At 36.7% G+C, this 13642-nt stretch overlaps 1 protein-coding gene across 1 annotated transcript; it reads right to left on the reverse strand.

The window, feature by feature from the left end:
- Positions 1-4056: 4056 nt before the first annotated feature.
- LOC130738070 (mRNA-decapping enzyme subunit 2) lies at positions 4057-11134 on the reverse strand. Its single transcript, XM_057589969.1, has 8 exons — positions 10828-11134; positions 10030-10181; positions 9206-9333; positions 6530-6625; positions 6174-6326; positions 5881-5984; positions 5725-5792; positions 4057-4557 (listed from the first exon to the last, which is right to left on the reverse strand). The coding sequence occupies exons 1-8, from the start codon at positions 10905-10907 to the stop codon at positions 4379-4381; spliced, it is 960 nt and encodes a 319-aa protein (XP_057445952.1). The 5' UTR covers positions 10908-11134; the 3' UTR covers positions 4057-4378.
- Between the last annotated feature and the right edge of the window lie 2508 nt (positions 11135-13642).

The raw sequence follows: 13642 nt of genomic DNA on the forward strand, positions 1-13642 counted from the left end.
GTAGAGTCTTAGCTCTGAACATCATTTGTTTCTTTTGGGACAGGGTAGTTTCCCACCTATAGCTTTTTGTGTGGTTCTTTACGAGAATCACAGAGAGTTGGTTGGACTTAGGAGGTCTTGCTTCAGGCCGATGGGCCAGCTTATTCTCAGTTTTGAGGGATGGTGTTGCGGACACTTGACCTTTCTTGTGGATTGTACCTTTTGCCTTCGGGCGTTACACTTTTCTTTCCGTCACTGGAGGTTACTCGTGACGAGGTTACTACTACAGCGGAGGCTGTCTATATATTGTATATTAGTTCTGATTATTGTTATTGTTGGGTTTTATTTAATTCAGTCTTGTCTTAGTTATTATCGAAAAAAAAATATTCACGTTTTTCCGCATTAAGTTTATTTTGGTTACTAAAGTGACGCCACCGAAATCGGGGTGTTACATTGCCCTAACCTCGAGTTGCTCCAGCCTCGTGGTCTAAGTTTCCTTCACACAATTGTTCTGAGAAACCCAAAGTTCCTTCAACTAAACCTCGGAGAAAACAAAGCAGAAATCCAAACAAAATCGATTAGCTCGATCACAATACAACTCATTAACGATAGACAAAGCATCGAAGCTTCAGAATACAACAATCGAGTACGAAAAGACAAGTTTTCGAAAACGAAAAACTCCCCCCCCCCCCCCACACACAAACATGCTCTCGGCCAAAAGAGGAAAAGAGCTCTGGCTCTTTTTCTTCGATCTAATCTGATTACAAGGTAGTTTTCGGGTAAAACTAGAGTAAAGAAACTGTCGGAAAAATTTTCGGACGATCGGATCGAAATACGGCTATCCAAGGGCGTTTTGGTCCAAAATAAAAGCTCAAAACCTCAAAGTTAAAACTTCGGAAAACAAATTTGACAGCGATGTTCCTAACGACATTTGTAGCAACTAATCCTAAAGGCACGAAGTCGGATTGCGACTTTTCGACATTAAAGTTTCGATATGTGCACAAAAAGGGTTTTGAATCAGTTTTTCAGATCTTTGACAACTCGATCAAAATCGGCGAGTGTTCTAGGCTCTTGGGTAAGTATAGAAGATATCCCAAGCGAAAAATCAAGAAAAACGGATAGTTTTACGAAAAGCTCGAAACTTTGAGCACAGAAAGAGATATAGAAACGCAGTAGAAACAATGATCAGAGGTAAGAATCAAGCTAGTTACCTCGATACGTTGAAGTAGGGACAAACAGCTCGAAGATCGGTCAAGTTTCGGCGAAAATCTTCCTTCCTCCTTTCTCTCCTCAACTCGCGGCTCTAATGGAAGAAAATCTGAAGATATTTTGATTTTTCAACTATTTATAGGAAGGTGAAATCGCGGGAAAATGAAAATTTCGCGATTCCGATTTTTGCAGCACGTTCATCGGTGAATTCTAAGAGAGATTCTGGCGACAGAATTCCAGAACTCAAAACAAATCTCTATAATTAGGGGAAAACGATCTCTAAAATCCCAAAAGCGGTGTAAGTTAATCTGTCCCGAAAAACTACTTTTTGCTGTGAAGGTCAGACGACAAAACTTTGTTCTGAAGAAAGATTGGAAACATCGAAAAAAATCTCGAAAAGCGGACGGAAACTTCGTTAAAAGCTCCGAATAGAAAAAGTCTTCATTCAGTGATTGAATTTAGGGTTTTGAAGCAAAGAAATTAGCGTCGTCGAACTTCCGAGAAGTGAATACTATCGTGCGTACAGTCCAGGGTTCCGAAATGAAACACTGGTCGAAGGAAAAATAAAGAGAACTCTTTAATTTTTCCAAGGATTTGAAATCTCACTTAAACGTTGCTTTAAGAGCGAAATTAGCCTATTCTGGACACTCTCGCCATAAGGCAGGTGTGCAGACGACTCGCACTAACTCCTAAAACGACTATGGTACTATCCTCGAGCAATTCCTGAACTTTCTTCTTCATTAAACTTTCCCAAATAGCAAACTCCTGTCACGCTTACACTGATCCTACGCGTGAGTCGGAAAAATAACTAGTTTTGTAAATCCAGGTCTTACACTATTTATACTAGAGGTTTGGGGACAAAGCATTGAGAGAGGTAATTGAATGCATTTTCCCCTCCAAAACACTTGAAAAATTCGGCCAAAGCTTGGTCAAACCAAGGGTCTCTTTGCAAATTATTTTCTAGTCCAAAACTCTCTTTAGAAACATGTTTTAATCCTCCATTTAATTGGAACTAAAACCTCAACTTTTAAAGATTCAAAAAGGCTTAATTGCAACTTTGGTCCCTGACGTTTACCAATTCCACAATTTTAGTCCCCCACCTAATTTAATTACACGGGTGGTCCCTGACTTTGCTGGCTGTCTGCAACATTGGTCCTACCGTTTGTTTGTTAATGGAGGAGGTTTACGTGGATGGTCACTTAGCTGATGTGGAAGTTGAATTGGAGAGAGAAAGAGACCAGCAACTGATTCAACATTCTTTCTCGCCTCTAGGGACTTGTTCGTTCTTAATCTCTTCCATTTTCGCTTCGAAACATCTTCCCTACGGTGCTCTGTTTTTTAAGGAGGAAGAGGGTAGAAGATGACTGTTGCAGGTCTCACGTGCAACTCACGTGCTTCCATCTTTCTTCAGTCCTTCTTTCTCTCTTCAATTGGACATCCACGTAAGCCTCCTCTGTTAACAAATAAACGACAGGACCAACATTGCAGACGGGCAGCAAAGTCAGGGACCATCCGTGTAATTAAATTAGGTGGGGGACTAAAATTGTGGAATTGGTAAACGTCGGGGACCAAAGTTGCAATTAAACCATTCAAAAACAAGTCCTTGCTGACTTTAATGAAGGTGTCTTTATTTTCAAATTAGCCCACAAAACATTCAAGTCCTAGTCCCTCCATTAATGTGGTCAAAAAGTCTCCACCCTTCCTCCTTCATGATCATCTCGTTAAATGTGAAAAGAAGTCCAACCTTCACCTCCTCACTCCTCCTTTGCCGCCCACCATCATCCCCATTCAGATTTTTCTCTCAAAATTTTCTCTCAAAATTTCTGCTTAACACAAAACCAAGTCAAAGGATGTGTGCTCAAGTGCATTAATCACAAAATTTCCCCTTTAATGCACCATAAAATCTCAAATTTGAATTCACTGAGGCAAGAAACCCTGCCTTCGCCAAAACCTCTAAGCCTTATGGAATTGACAATGAGTCTCCACTAACACCACAATATCAAGTCAATGAAGAGATTAATTAGTGAGGTTAATTATGTTTTAATTTTTTTTAAATGGAAAAGAAGAAGAAAAAAAGTCATGTGGACTCATTAAATCACGTGGCAGGCACACGTTAGCATGTCGGAGCTCTGGCGTTAACCCAACCGGCCAAAAGGACTAAAATCAAACATTAATGCAAACGTTAGGGACCACTTCCAAACTTAGGCCGACTAGGGACTAAAATCAGGTATATGGCAAAGGTTAGAAACCAAAAACTTAATTAAGCCAAAATAAATTAAAATATATTTTTTAAAAAGTAAGAAATAAAAACAAAGATAGATGGATGTCCTATTAGATAAAACCAAAAAAGTTTGAGGATATTATGGGGGCAGGTGTTTCATTTATTTCGTATAGAATTAAGCAACACCGTCAAATCTATCTACCACTTCCACTTGCAAAGTCGGAATGAAGTAGCCTGATAGAGCTTGTTTGCCTGATGGGCCTAATGAAGCATTAATCCACCAAGGACCAAGTGGGCCAAGAGTCTGGAGGGTTTATTCAAGGAGGGGCAAGAAGGGAACATCAGGGTAATTAAGCTAACAGAATAGAGAGAGTAAGGAAGATTGTATAATCCACCTTATAAGGAAAATAGAGAGAGGTTGAGAGGTTATCCATTCAGTTTGTTAGTTAAGTGTCAAGATGAGGTAGCTGTGAGCTTCCTCTAGGAGCAGTGCTCTGGTCAGAATTGGATTCCATTCCTTCTCTGTATTTTCTCTTTACAACCATTAATAAACAATCTTGTTGATTTACTGTGTTATTCCTTCTGTTTGTCACTTGTTGGGATTTCCTATCCTAACATAGCCGCATTGTAAAAATTCACAAAAGGCATTACAATCTAAATGAGTTTCATTCAAAGACCGAGTTTGAGTTAATATTGTATGAAATGAATGCTGATTGAAAGCATCATAACTTTTACAAGGGCTATTTATCTAGTTCTACAAATAACACCGAACTAACTGATAACACTTTTTAGGTACAAATAATTCCTGTACATAACAATGTACATATTACTCAACCAGACAACTTGGGGAACATCATGTACAGAAACCTAATTAGAGCATAGACAGTGATTGCTACCAACTTTGACTAGGAGTGAAATGAGGGAAGTCAATTCAGTCGAGGGATACTTTACAGGAAGGTTGCTGAACTTTCAAGAAGAAAAGGAAGCCCCCATTGCTTGTAAAATTGAAGCAGTATCAAATCTGAAATTCCTTAAGCTCCTGCCAGGCCCCTCAGCAACAGGCTCAGGTTCATGCTTAGCTGGCTGGATGTCCATTACTATGCAACTACTTCCAGTAGAACTATGCTTTGCTTTCCACACGCAAATTCCTTCACAAAAAAGCAAAGGCTTTCAGCAATTGTAAAAATATAAGATTATTTTCAAAATTAAGGTGCTTTTCTCATGAAACAAATGCAACCAGTAGACTCTCTATACCCTTTGTATTTGCTTCCCTCATACCATACCCATCGATCTCATGCACATCTCATGCCCTCTAAATTCCTAACACCCATGATCATCTAGATCATCTCCGAGGAAAACCTTTTCGTCAGAAAGGTATTTCTTGAACAAAACCTTCTAAACCCTCTAGAACTTTATCTTGTGGTGCTTTTCTACCCCTACTTGTGTGGTGCATATGCACTAACATTAAAAGTTTCTTCAACTATAGACTTCAAAGCTATGATCCTATCTCCTACCGTTTTGCCATCCACATTCCACAATATCATTCACCCAGGCTTATTTGCAATAATACCTATCTCATTTCTACAATCCAGATCTTGCCTTACTAAGCTCAAAGTTCGACATGTCTAGTTACTTTAGTCTTTTCTCTGATCCACTTAGCTTTTGTAGAGACATCATATTCATCCTCCTAATCATGGTATATTGGTAATTAAGTATACCTATTAATAAATCCTTTTTACTAAAAACCTTAAGTAGCAAATAAAACTGCATACTAATGTAGCTAACTCAATCCAATTTTGATACATCTAACATCCCAAATCTTGATTGAACTATACCTCAACTTAAAATCATCATTCAAGACGATGTGCTGAGACTGCAATGTAAATAATGTTAGTGCAATACACTGAACTAGCTTATGGAAACTAACTCAAGTTTAAAGACAGCCAGGAGTTGAGTAAATGAAACTCGACCTATAACCTCCAGGCAGTTTAACAATGTTAGATTATATCAAATAAATTTTATGATATGTGGATCTTAAGTATCTTAGATTATCTCTTAGCGTTAGTTTCCAAATTTCTTCTTATCTTGTTATTTGTTCCTAATTTAATTGAGATTAGAAATCTAGTACCTTATTACAATTCTAGTATTAGTGTAGAACTGTAGATAATGGTTAGTTCTGTCTTTTGTTATAATAATAATAGTATGTCTTATTTTTTTTCTTTCATCATTCCTTCTCTAAAACCCTATAACTCCAACATTTAATATCTCAAATAATGTTTGCAGCTGACCAGCATTTGTATTAAAAGTGGACTTACCTTTAAGAGGCAAATCATGCCTTGGAGCCATAGGAGGTGGGTGTGTTGAAATCCACGATTTCAATGATCTGTTATAAGGCAGTGAATCATTTTGAACTTTGACAACACATGGGAAACATTCACCAAAACTATCAAAACCATAGAGGTTGTACTCACGCCAGAAAAGGGGCCACCATGTAAAGCTTAAGTCCAGTGCTCCCCCGAGATATCACTTCATCACCCGCTGGTTGAAGTTCATCAAGGCGCTGCCATGCAATTTCCTGCACAGATATCACAACACAACACATAATTTCTCAGCATGCTCTTCACCTAAACTACTACTTTTCCTTTCTCAATGGAAATTCTTATCTTATCTTAACTACTACTAGAGGTATTAGTGATGACTCCAAAAACTTAAAAGCACATAGGATAGGAACTTTAAAAGTAAATTCTTAAAAAGAATCACATACACTTATCTCCTTTTTGGTAAGTGGGGCAAATGCTGTATCATCTTTCACACCAGCAATAATATAAAGCCGCACTCTCTGTTGCCCAAAAATAACTTCAAGGTATTCATCCTTGTTAAGAAGTTTTGAAACATCAAAACCTGTTTCTTCCAAGACCTGCACTCACCACAAACAAAAAACATGGAAAAACTAAGGCAAGATTCCTAGTGAGATACAACGTACATTATTTTTAGTTATTTTCTTTCAATATATTTCAATTTTGCTATAAATGGGTAACTATTTTCAAGAGACCAAAGAACATGGACAGAGTCATTTATGATGATACTGAGAAAGTGACAACTCCAAATTATCATGCTTACTTCTCTTACGGCACATGCATGATCTTCTTCATCTTTGCTCTTTTTTCCTCGAGGGAAACTCCAACTTGTACCTTTCCATCCCTTCACTAGCAAGCACTGTCAACAGCAGACATGGAAGTAACTACAGCTTAGCAGACAATAAATACTGATAGAACTATTTCGGTCCCAACAGCTGCATTGGAAAATTATTTTACTGAACCAACAGATGTTGATGTCTAAGGGTAGTACACATAAGCTTAAATATATGAATGACACTCTCTTTGACAAAAGGTGACAACTTTAGATAGCAAGTTACAAACTAAGTAATGCCTTCTCTGATAAAATTCATATGCTTTTCTTAAGGAACTAATGTATATTTCGATTTATAATTGAATTACTTAACACCCCACCTGTTGAGAAACATTAGGACTTCAAGGAAAAAGAGAAGAGGTTCTGTGGAGAAGAATATTTCTCCAGCCCATAATAAAGATCACACATAACTGCACCCTAATTAACTATTCATAGTAATACTAAAGTTACATAAAGACATAAGTAGCCTTTACTTCTTCATATTCCTTGACACCTCTAAATGAACATCTATTGGGAGAGGTGAATCTGAGGCAACCCGCAATCCAAATGCAGGAATGGATTCGGGAGTTAGTAGAGGCCACTGGACTCACATACGAACCCAAACTTAGCCCTAATGGAAAACAAAATCTTTAGTGGAAGAGATGACACAGTCAAGGGAGCAAGTCAAGCAGCTACCAGTAAGTAAATTAAACAAGGAACCTAGAACATATTATATTGAATCCCCAGACAAGGAGGAAAGAGGATGTACCTTAACTCTTTGGACTATGTTTGGGAAGCACCAGTCAAGGTAAATGTGAGCAAATAACCAAGGTAGAAAGTTGAGAGTAAGGATTTATCACCAAAGATGTTATTAGTGGCACTAGAATTCAGAAACAATGGACCAACATAGGATGACTGGGAAATACAAGCAAAGATATTACCAATTTGTGCAACAGAGACAGTGGAACCTGAGGCCTAACACACCTCAAACCACTTTAAGAGATCAACATAGGCGTCCATTTACAGGAGGTTCTGAAGCCATGGGTCATTAGCCACAAAGGGCAAATGCAGTGCTACAGAAGGTGGCGAAGAAGTCATCAGAGAGAAAAAGGGCTCCAAACAGCCATTGGAATTTGGAAGAGAAAAAAACAAACCTTGCGTTCAGCAGATTACTGAACAAGAACAAACTGAAGGAGATGGAAAAGTGGCAGCCTGAGAAAAGGAAGAACAGGCTGGAGAAAACTAAGACAGTCACCAGAAACCCCTCTTCACAAAAGGAAACTTCTACACAAGGGGAAAATGCTAGATATAAAACCAGATCCAAAAGAGAAGTGTTGGGCGAGCTGTGTGGGACCATTGACTGCTAAAAATAAAGCTTCTTATGCCGCCATACATGGCAGACAGGATAGTAAATGCAGAAAATGCGAACGACACACTATGCAATGATTTAAATTTTGGTGGCAGACAGAATAAATCATGTTTCATGATGACAGGTTGCATTATGTAATGATTTAACTCGAAATTAGTTAACAATTATTTGCTGCATTGGGAGTTCATCATGCAAGAGTCATTTGCACTTGAAGGGTGAACAAGGAACAAGTCCTTGTAACCTGTGCCTGAAACTCAATTTTTCATTATAAGATTGGGGGTGAATCTTGACCACCTCCGCAAAGACGATTTTAGACCATGCCATGGACCAACCATCCTAAAGCTTAGATGTTACATGATGGCTTATTAATGGCCTTATGATAGGAACTGATTGGAATTACTGAATAATTATACAAGCACTGGTTTTAGAGAGCCAGCCTCTCCTAGTTCTGGAATTCGAGAGCCAGTTCTCTCCCTACTAAATCACTTATGAATTTCTGAATGTCTAAACTAACAGCCACAACTCCTATTTAATAACCAGAAATTTAATAACCACCCCTAGGCAATTTTTGGTAGAACATAACTAACATAAACTGATGTAACTAACTAATAATAACTAACCCAATAACTACCCCAACAGTTTCTAACCCACTAATTTGCTCTAAACTGCAGTAACATGGACCCATGGGGGTTTTTTCCTATCACCTTACTATGCCTTGTTTTTCACTACAAGCTCACCAAGTTGAGTAATGAAAAAAATATGCATAACCAAGTCAAGAATTGACTGCATGTATAGTATATATTGTGACAAAGGAATATTTCATCTTCCATATCTAGGAGATCCAAAAATATTTAGCCAACATGTAAATTAGACAAGTTTATGGCTTTTTTCATCCTTCATCACCACTCTGACATAAGTGTTCAGAGTTTACCTTTGACATTTTCCCTAATTACTTGAATAGTTGAATAGCCATCAATTGACAGCATCAATCCTCCTAAGAGCCAATACAAAACATAGATAATTTGGAATTTACAAGAGAGATTTTAAACACATGCAACCTACAAACTCATCATAGTAATAATTAACCAAACAGCATAATGAATTGAAAATTTTCTGAGAACAAACCAACATATTCTAGGATGCAAATTGATTCAGGGTCATGGTTATACCATAAAGTGTAAGCCCACTGGCATTAGAAAAGAAGGTGAATAAATAGGTCTGTCTTAAGTACTGCCAAGAGCCTATATTTTAAGGCTTACCCTTTCATAGGTTTCATCAAGAATTATTGCCCCAGTTACAGGAACTCGAACCTTGTAGGAAGTGAAGTCCTTAAAGATGTCATCTATATGGGCCACATAAGGCTTCAAAACATCACAACTATTGAACACTGCTAAATATTAAGGAAAATAATGTCTGATTATAAGATGATCAGAATAGAGACAGTATGACAATAAAACTAAACTGCATTGACTACTAGCACTTTTTACGTAAAGCATAGACAGATGTGCCTTTTATATCAATTTCATTTGTGTACAAGCAAGCATGTGAGCACGGCTGAGCATAAACCCAACCAAATTGATGAACCCATAAACAACAACTTGTTGGATTTTATTAAGAAAAAAATGAGATGAGGAGGGGACAGGGAATTCCAGATGCAGATAGGTGCCTGCCTACATTTGTTTGAGCCATATCATGCAGAAAATTCTCCATGCTAGAACATTAGAGAAAATAAAAGAGAATAATTTAGATTGGTTTACAAAGTTTTGGTTCATATATTACAAGAGATAGAGAAGAACAGAACACGTAAATTTTGAGGAGCAACCAAAATTCTAACCAAATTAAAGATTTCAATCTTGGGAACAAATTTCGATGGATAATCCATGTCCTTCTGCTCACATTCTTTCATCTCACCTCCAAACTAGGCCACAAAAAAGTTATTTTCCCTTTTAGATGAAAAGTAAGAAAGAACCCAGTGCATGAAAGGATTGCTGATGAATTATTATAGTCAAAAGTAATAAGAGAAAAAAAACTTCTGCCATGTTAAATACAGGAATGAAAACAAAGAAAGCAGTAGTAAGGATACATAAAGATGTAAACTCCTTCAGATTTAACGACTTCAGAGATGGATTATTTTCTACAGAATTATCCTCATAAAACCAATGTGCATACTCCACGAGAAACAAGATCCTTTCAAATGATTGAAGGTCTTCCTTCGGCACATTCAGCACAAATCGGCTGCAACATAAACAAAAAAAAAGCCTTATATGAGAAAAACAACAAAAACATAGGAAGACACAATTATAAAGACAAATTGTGGGAAGAAAGTTAATGAAAATGGCTTTTTTGGTTCCCCAAGGTTTTCCCACAGTCGGTCCGCAGCCATGAGACTAACCCCTCAAGGCTCTAACTCCCAACAAATCCTTCTCCATTCGCACCACCCAAGGATCGAACCCTGGACTAGATGCTTAAGGGGCCCAGGTATGAAAATGACCAAGTGCAAATAAACAGAATATTCATACATGTCAAATCATTTCAATGAATCTCTTCTGCTACAGAAGAAAAATAATTAAATGGTTGTAGCAGCTGCTAAAGAATCCAACCTTTTCGTAACAGTAAGATACACATAACTAAGCAGTTACAAGACTGAACCTTTACCAGTTTCTACTGATAAGTAAAATATCCATCAGAACCCTTTTCTTTCAAAAATTGCAATGTAAGACAGTACCATTTACTAACATAATGCGACTAAAATTGAAGAAACTTTAAAAAAGAGTGAAAACGAAACAATGGCTATTCGAATAACCCTTTATCCTACATTTTCTGGGAAACCAAACAAGAGTAGCGAGAAAATCGAAAGCGGAAGAGAAAAAGAAACACCAACCTGCAGAGATCGTCGAGGAGTTCTTGAGGAGGAAGACCGTTCTTCGATGAAGCACTCGTAGAACGGTGATGATTTGACATTGCTTTCTTCCCAGTGTGTGAAGATTCTCAAACCCTAAAACCAAAAATGCGACTACAAATGAAAGAATGAATGAAAAAGCTTCTTTCTTCAACTGCTTCTTTACCGGTTCGGTTCTCGCCCGATCTCAATTTCAATCTCGCAATCTTCTTTCGGAATTTTCTTTTTGAGTTATGTTACACCTACATGGAATTTTTTTTTGGATATTCCTAAATTATGAGTATGTGGCCGGGGATTTATCGTAGGATGAAATTAGGATGAAAAAAAATGAAGTTTAAAATATTGCACTTTTTTTTTCTGGTTGTTTGTGTTGTGATGTGACCTATTAATTGACGCAGATGCTCAAATACGTGTATCACATAATTTTTGTTTACTTAATTATTTTTCGCATAAAACTTAAGTCTAGTTGCTTATATCTAGTATATCTGGTCATCAAATAAAACTTTCACATGTGTACTATTTTTTAAATTACTGCAGAGTGAAATTGTTGGTCTCCTTTCTCCTTTAAATTTCGTCCATGGTGCTCATTGTTTTTGTTTTGGGATCTCTAATTTTGCTCACCATCACACCATTGTTCCGTCCAGAGTGCTCTGGCCACCTTTGCTCTTATATGTTCTCCACCATTCAAACTTCCACCCTCTTGTATGGTCGCTCTGCCTATCACCGCCATAAGTCCCATGTCGGTTTGTCTCCACTATGTTGGCGCCTTCAAGCACCTCCTCACACATTAATGGTGACGGTGCACTACGAATGGAGGATAGAAATTCAACTATGCGTGATTGTGAGTGGTGGTCACCAGAAATGGGATAGTGGGAGTGGCAACCAAGGTATGGTTGGTCACAGGTTGAGATGAGAGGTGGGATTCACGAAAGAGAGCAAATGGCTATGAAAACAGTGTCGTAACAGGTTATTTCTAAAAGATAACATTATTTAACAGTTTTGTTAATTATAATTATGTAATATCCAGATATTTAATTTGAAAACTTTAGCAAACTGGATACAAGTTTTATCCTTAATTTCTGCATCACTTGTTCACTCATTTTAAAAATACCTGTCATCGAACGTCATCGCAACCAGAGCCTTTCGCTTCAGGGCCTCCTCCCCAAGTCAACACATCAGCTTTGCGTCTCACAACTTGAAGGCCACCCCACACCAACCACTTTGAACTTACTCCATTCCACAACCTGTGCAAACCACCATGATCACGACGTCAAAGTTGCGACCACCAACCTCATCGAAACCTCCACTTCAAGACCCACCATCCATCTAAAGAATATTCATAAATTCCAATATCTAACAATATTAAATGACAGACCAACGGTAGTCCCTTTTATAAAAGGATCACCCTAATATTCACCACTTTTATATATTTTTTTTCCTTTGTAACAAAAAAAATATTCACTTTCTTTTTAACTCCATTTACCTTTTTTCCTAGTTACCTTTTATTTCTCCTATCACATCCTTCATTATATATTTCATTTCTCGCTTTTTATTTCTATCTCTTTCAGTTAAGTGTGTGTGAGTGGAATGGGTGTGAAGGTTGATAGTAAGATATTGTAATTGAACAGAATAAAGTTAAAAATGAAAATAAATAAGTAGTTTGAAAATGTTAAAATATATAAGAATAAAAAAATTACCTACCAGCTGTGTTAGACCTTCTCGGTCATACATGATATTAATTGATCTTTAATTTTTTATATGAATATTATTTTAAATTATTATTATTATTACTATGAAGATATAAAAAAATTCTAAAATTCAATCAATCAATATAAATATAAATATATATATATTTATTTATTGGGCATATATTAATTTACAATAAACATTGGCTTACTAGTAACGATGTTGTTTTGCAACATCATTTTGATGGTTCAATCTCACTCCAATTCAAAGTTCGCAATAATGTTTTGTTAACACTTTTATTGCATCTCCACTTTGACAAAAATGAAAAGAAATGAATAATATAATATGTGACATGACAAAGAATGCAGAGAGAGATAGAAAAAAAAAAGTGTGCAAATGAGATGAGAGATAAAAAGAAGTGTAAATATATCATTACTCAAAAGTTTCATGTTTTAAAATGACCATAAACAAATTTGTTAAGTTATTTTTACAAAGAAGTGAGAGAAGAACCAAAGGGAAACATTAAACAGACGTTAGGGGCCTAAATTGCTCATTTTAAAACACGAGCACTTATTTCACACATTCGTGATACTGAAAGAACTAAAATATCAAGTAATATCATGTATGACCGAGAAGGTCTAACACAGCTGGTAGGTAACTAAGTTCCTTTAGTATTTAGTACAAGGTTTGATTTTTAGGCGACATAGATAGAAAATGATTTGTTGAGAGAGGTCTATCTACTTAATGTGATATCTGAGTCTCGAGCATATTAGTCTCATGCCGGCTGTGAGAATATCTTGAGAAATAAGAAATAATAATTTTCAAGTGAACAATTAATCTATAATTAGTGTATCAACTTTGGGGTAAAATACATATAAATATCATTTCATGTATAATTTACCAATTATTTTGCTTGGCTTAGTGGTTATACGCCCTCTGCTCTTGTTTCTAAGGTTGCGTGTTGGTTCATATCTCACTTTTGCTAAAAATAAATATTTTGAAATTCTCACTTATGATGTAATTATATATTACGTTGTGCATATGTAGTTTTTGTTTCTTGTCTGTTTAATTTTTCGATGTACCAATGTTTGGCCCAATATTCAGCCCAAAA

This window comes from Lotus japonicus, chromosome 2, assembly GCF_012489685.1.
Source record: "Lotus japonicus ecotype B-129 chromosome 2, LjGifu_v1.2".
Classification (NCBI taxonomy): Eukaryota; Viridiplantae; Streptophyta; class Magnoliopsida; order Fabales; family Fabaceae; genus Lotus; species Lotus japonicus.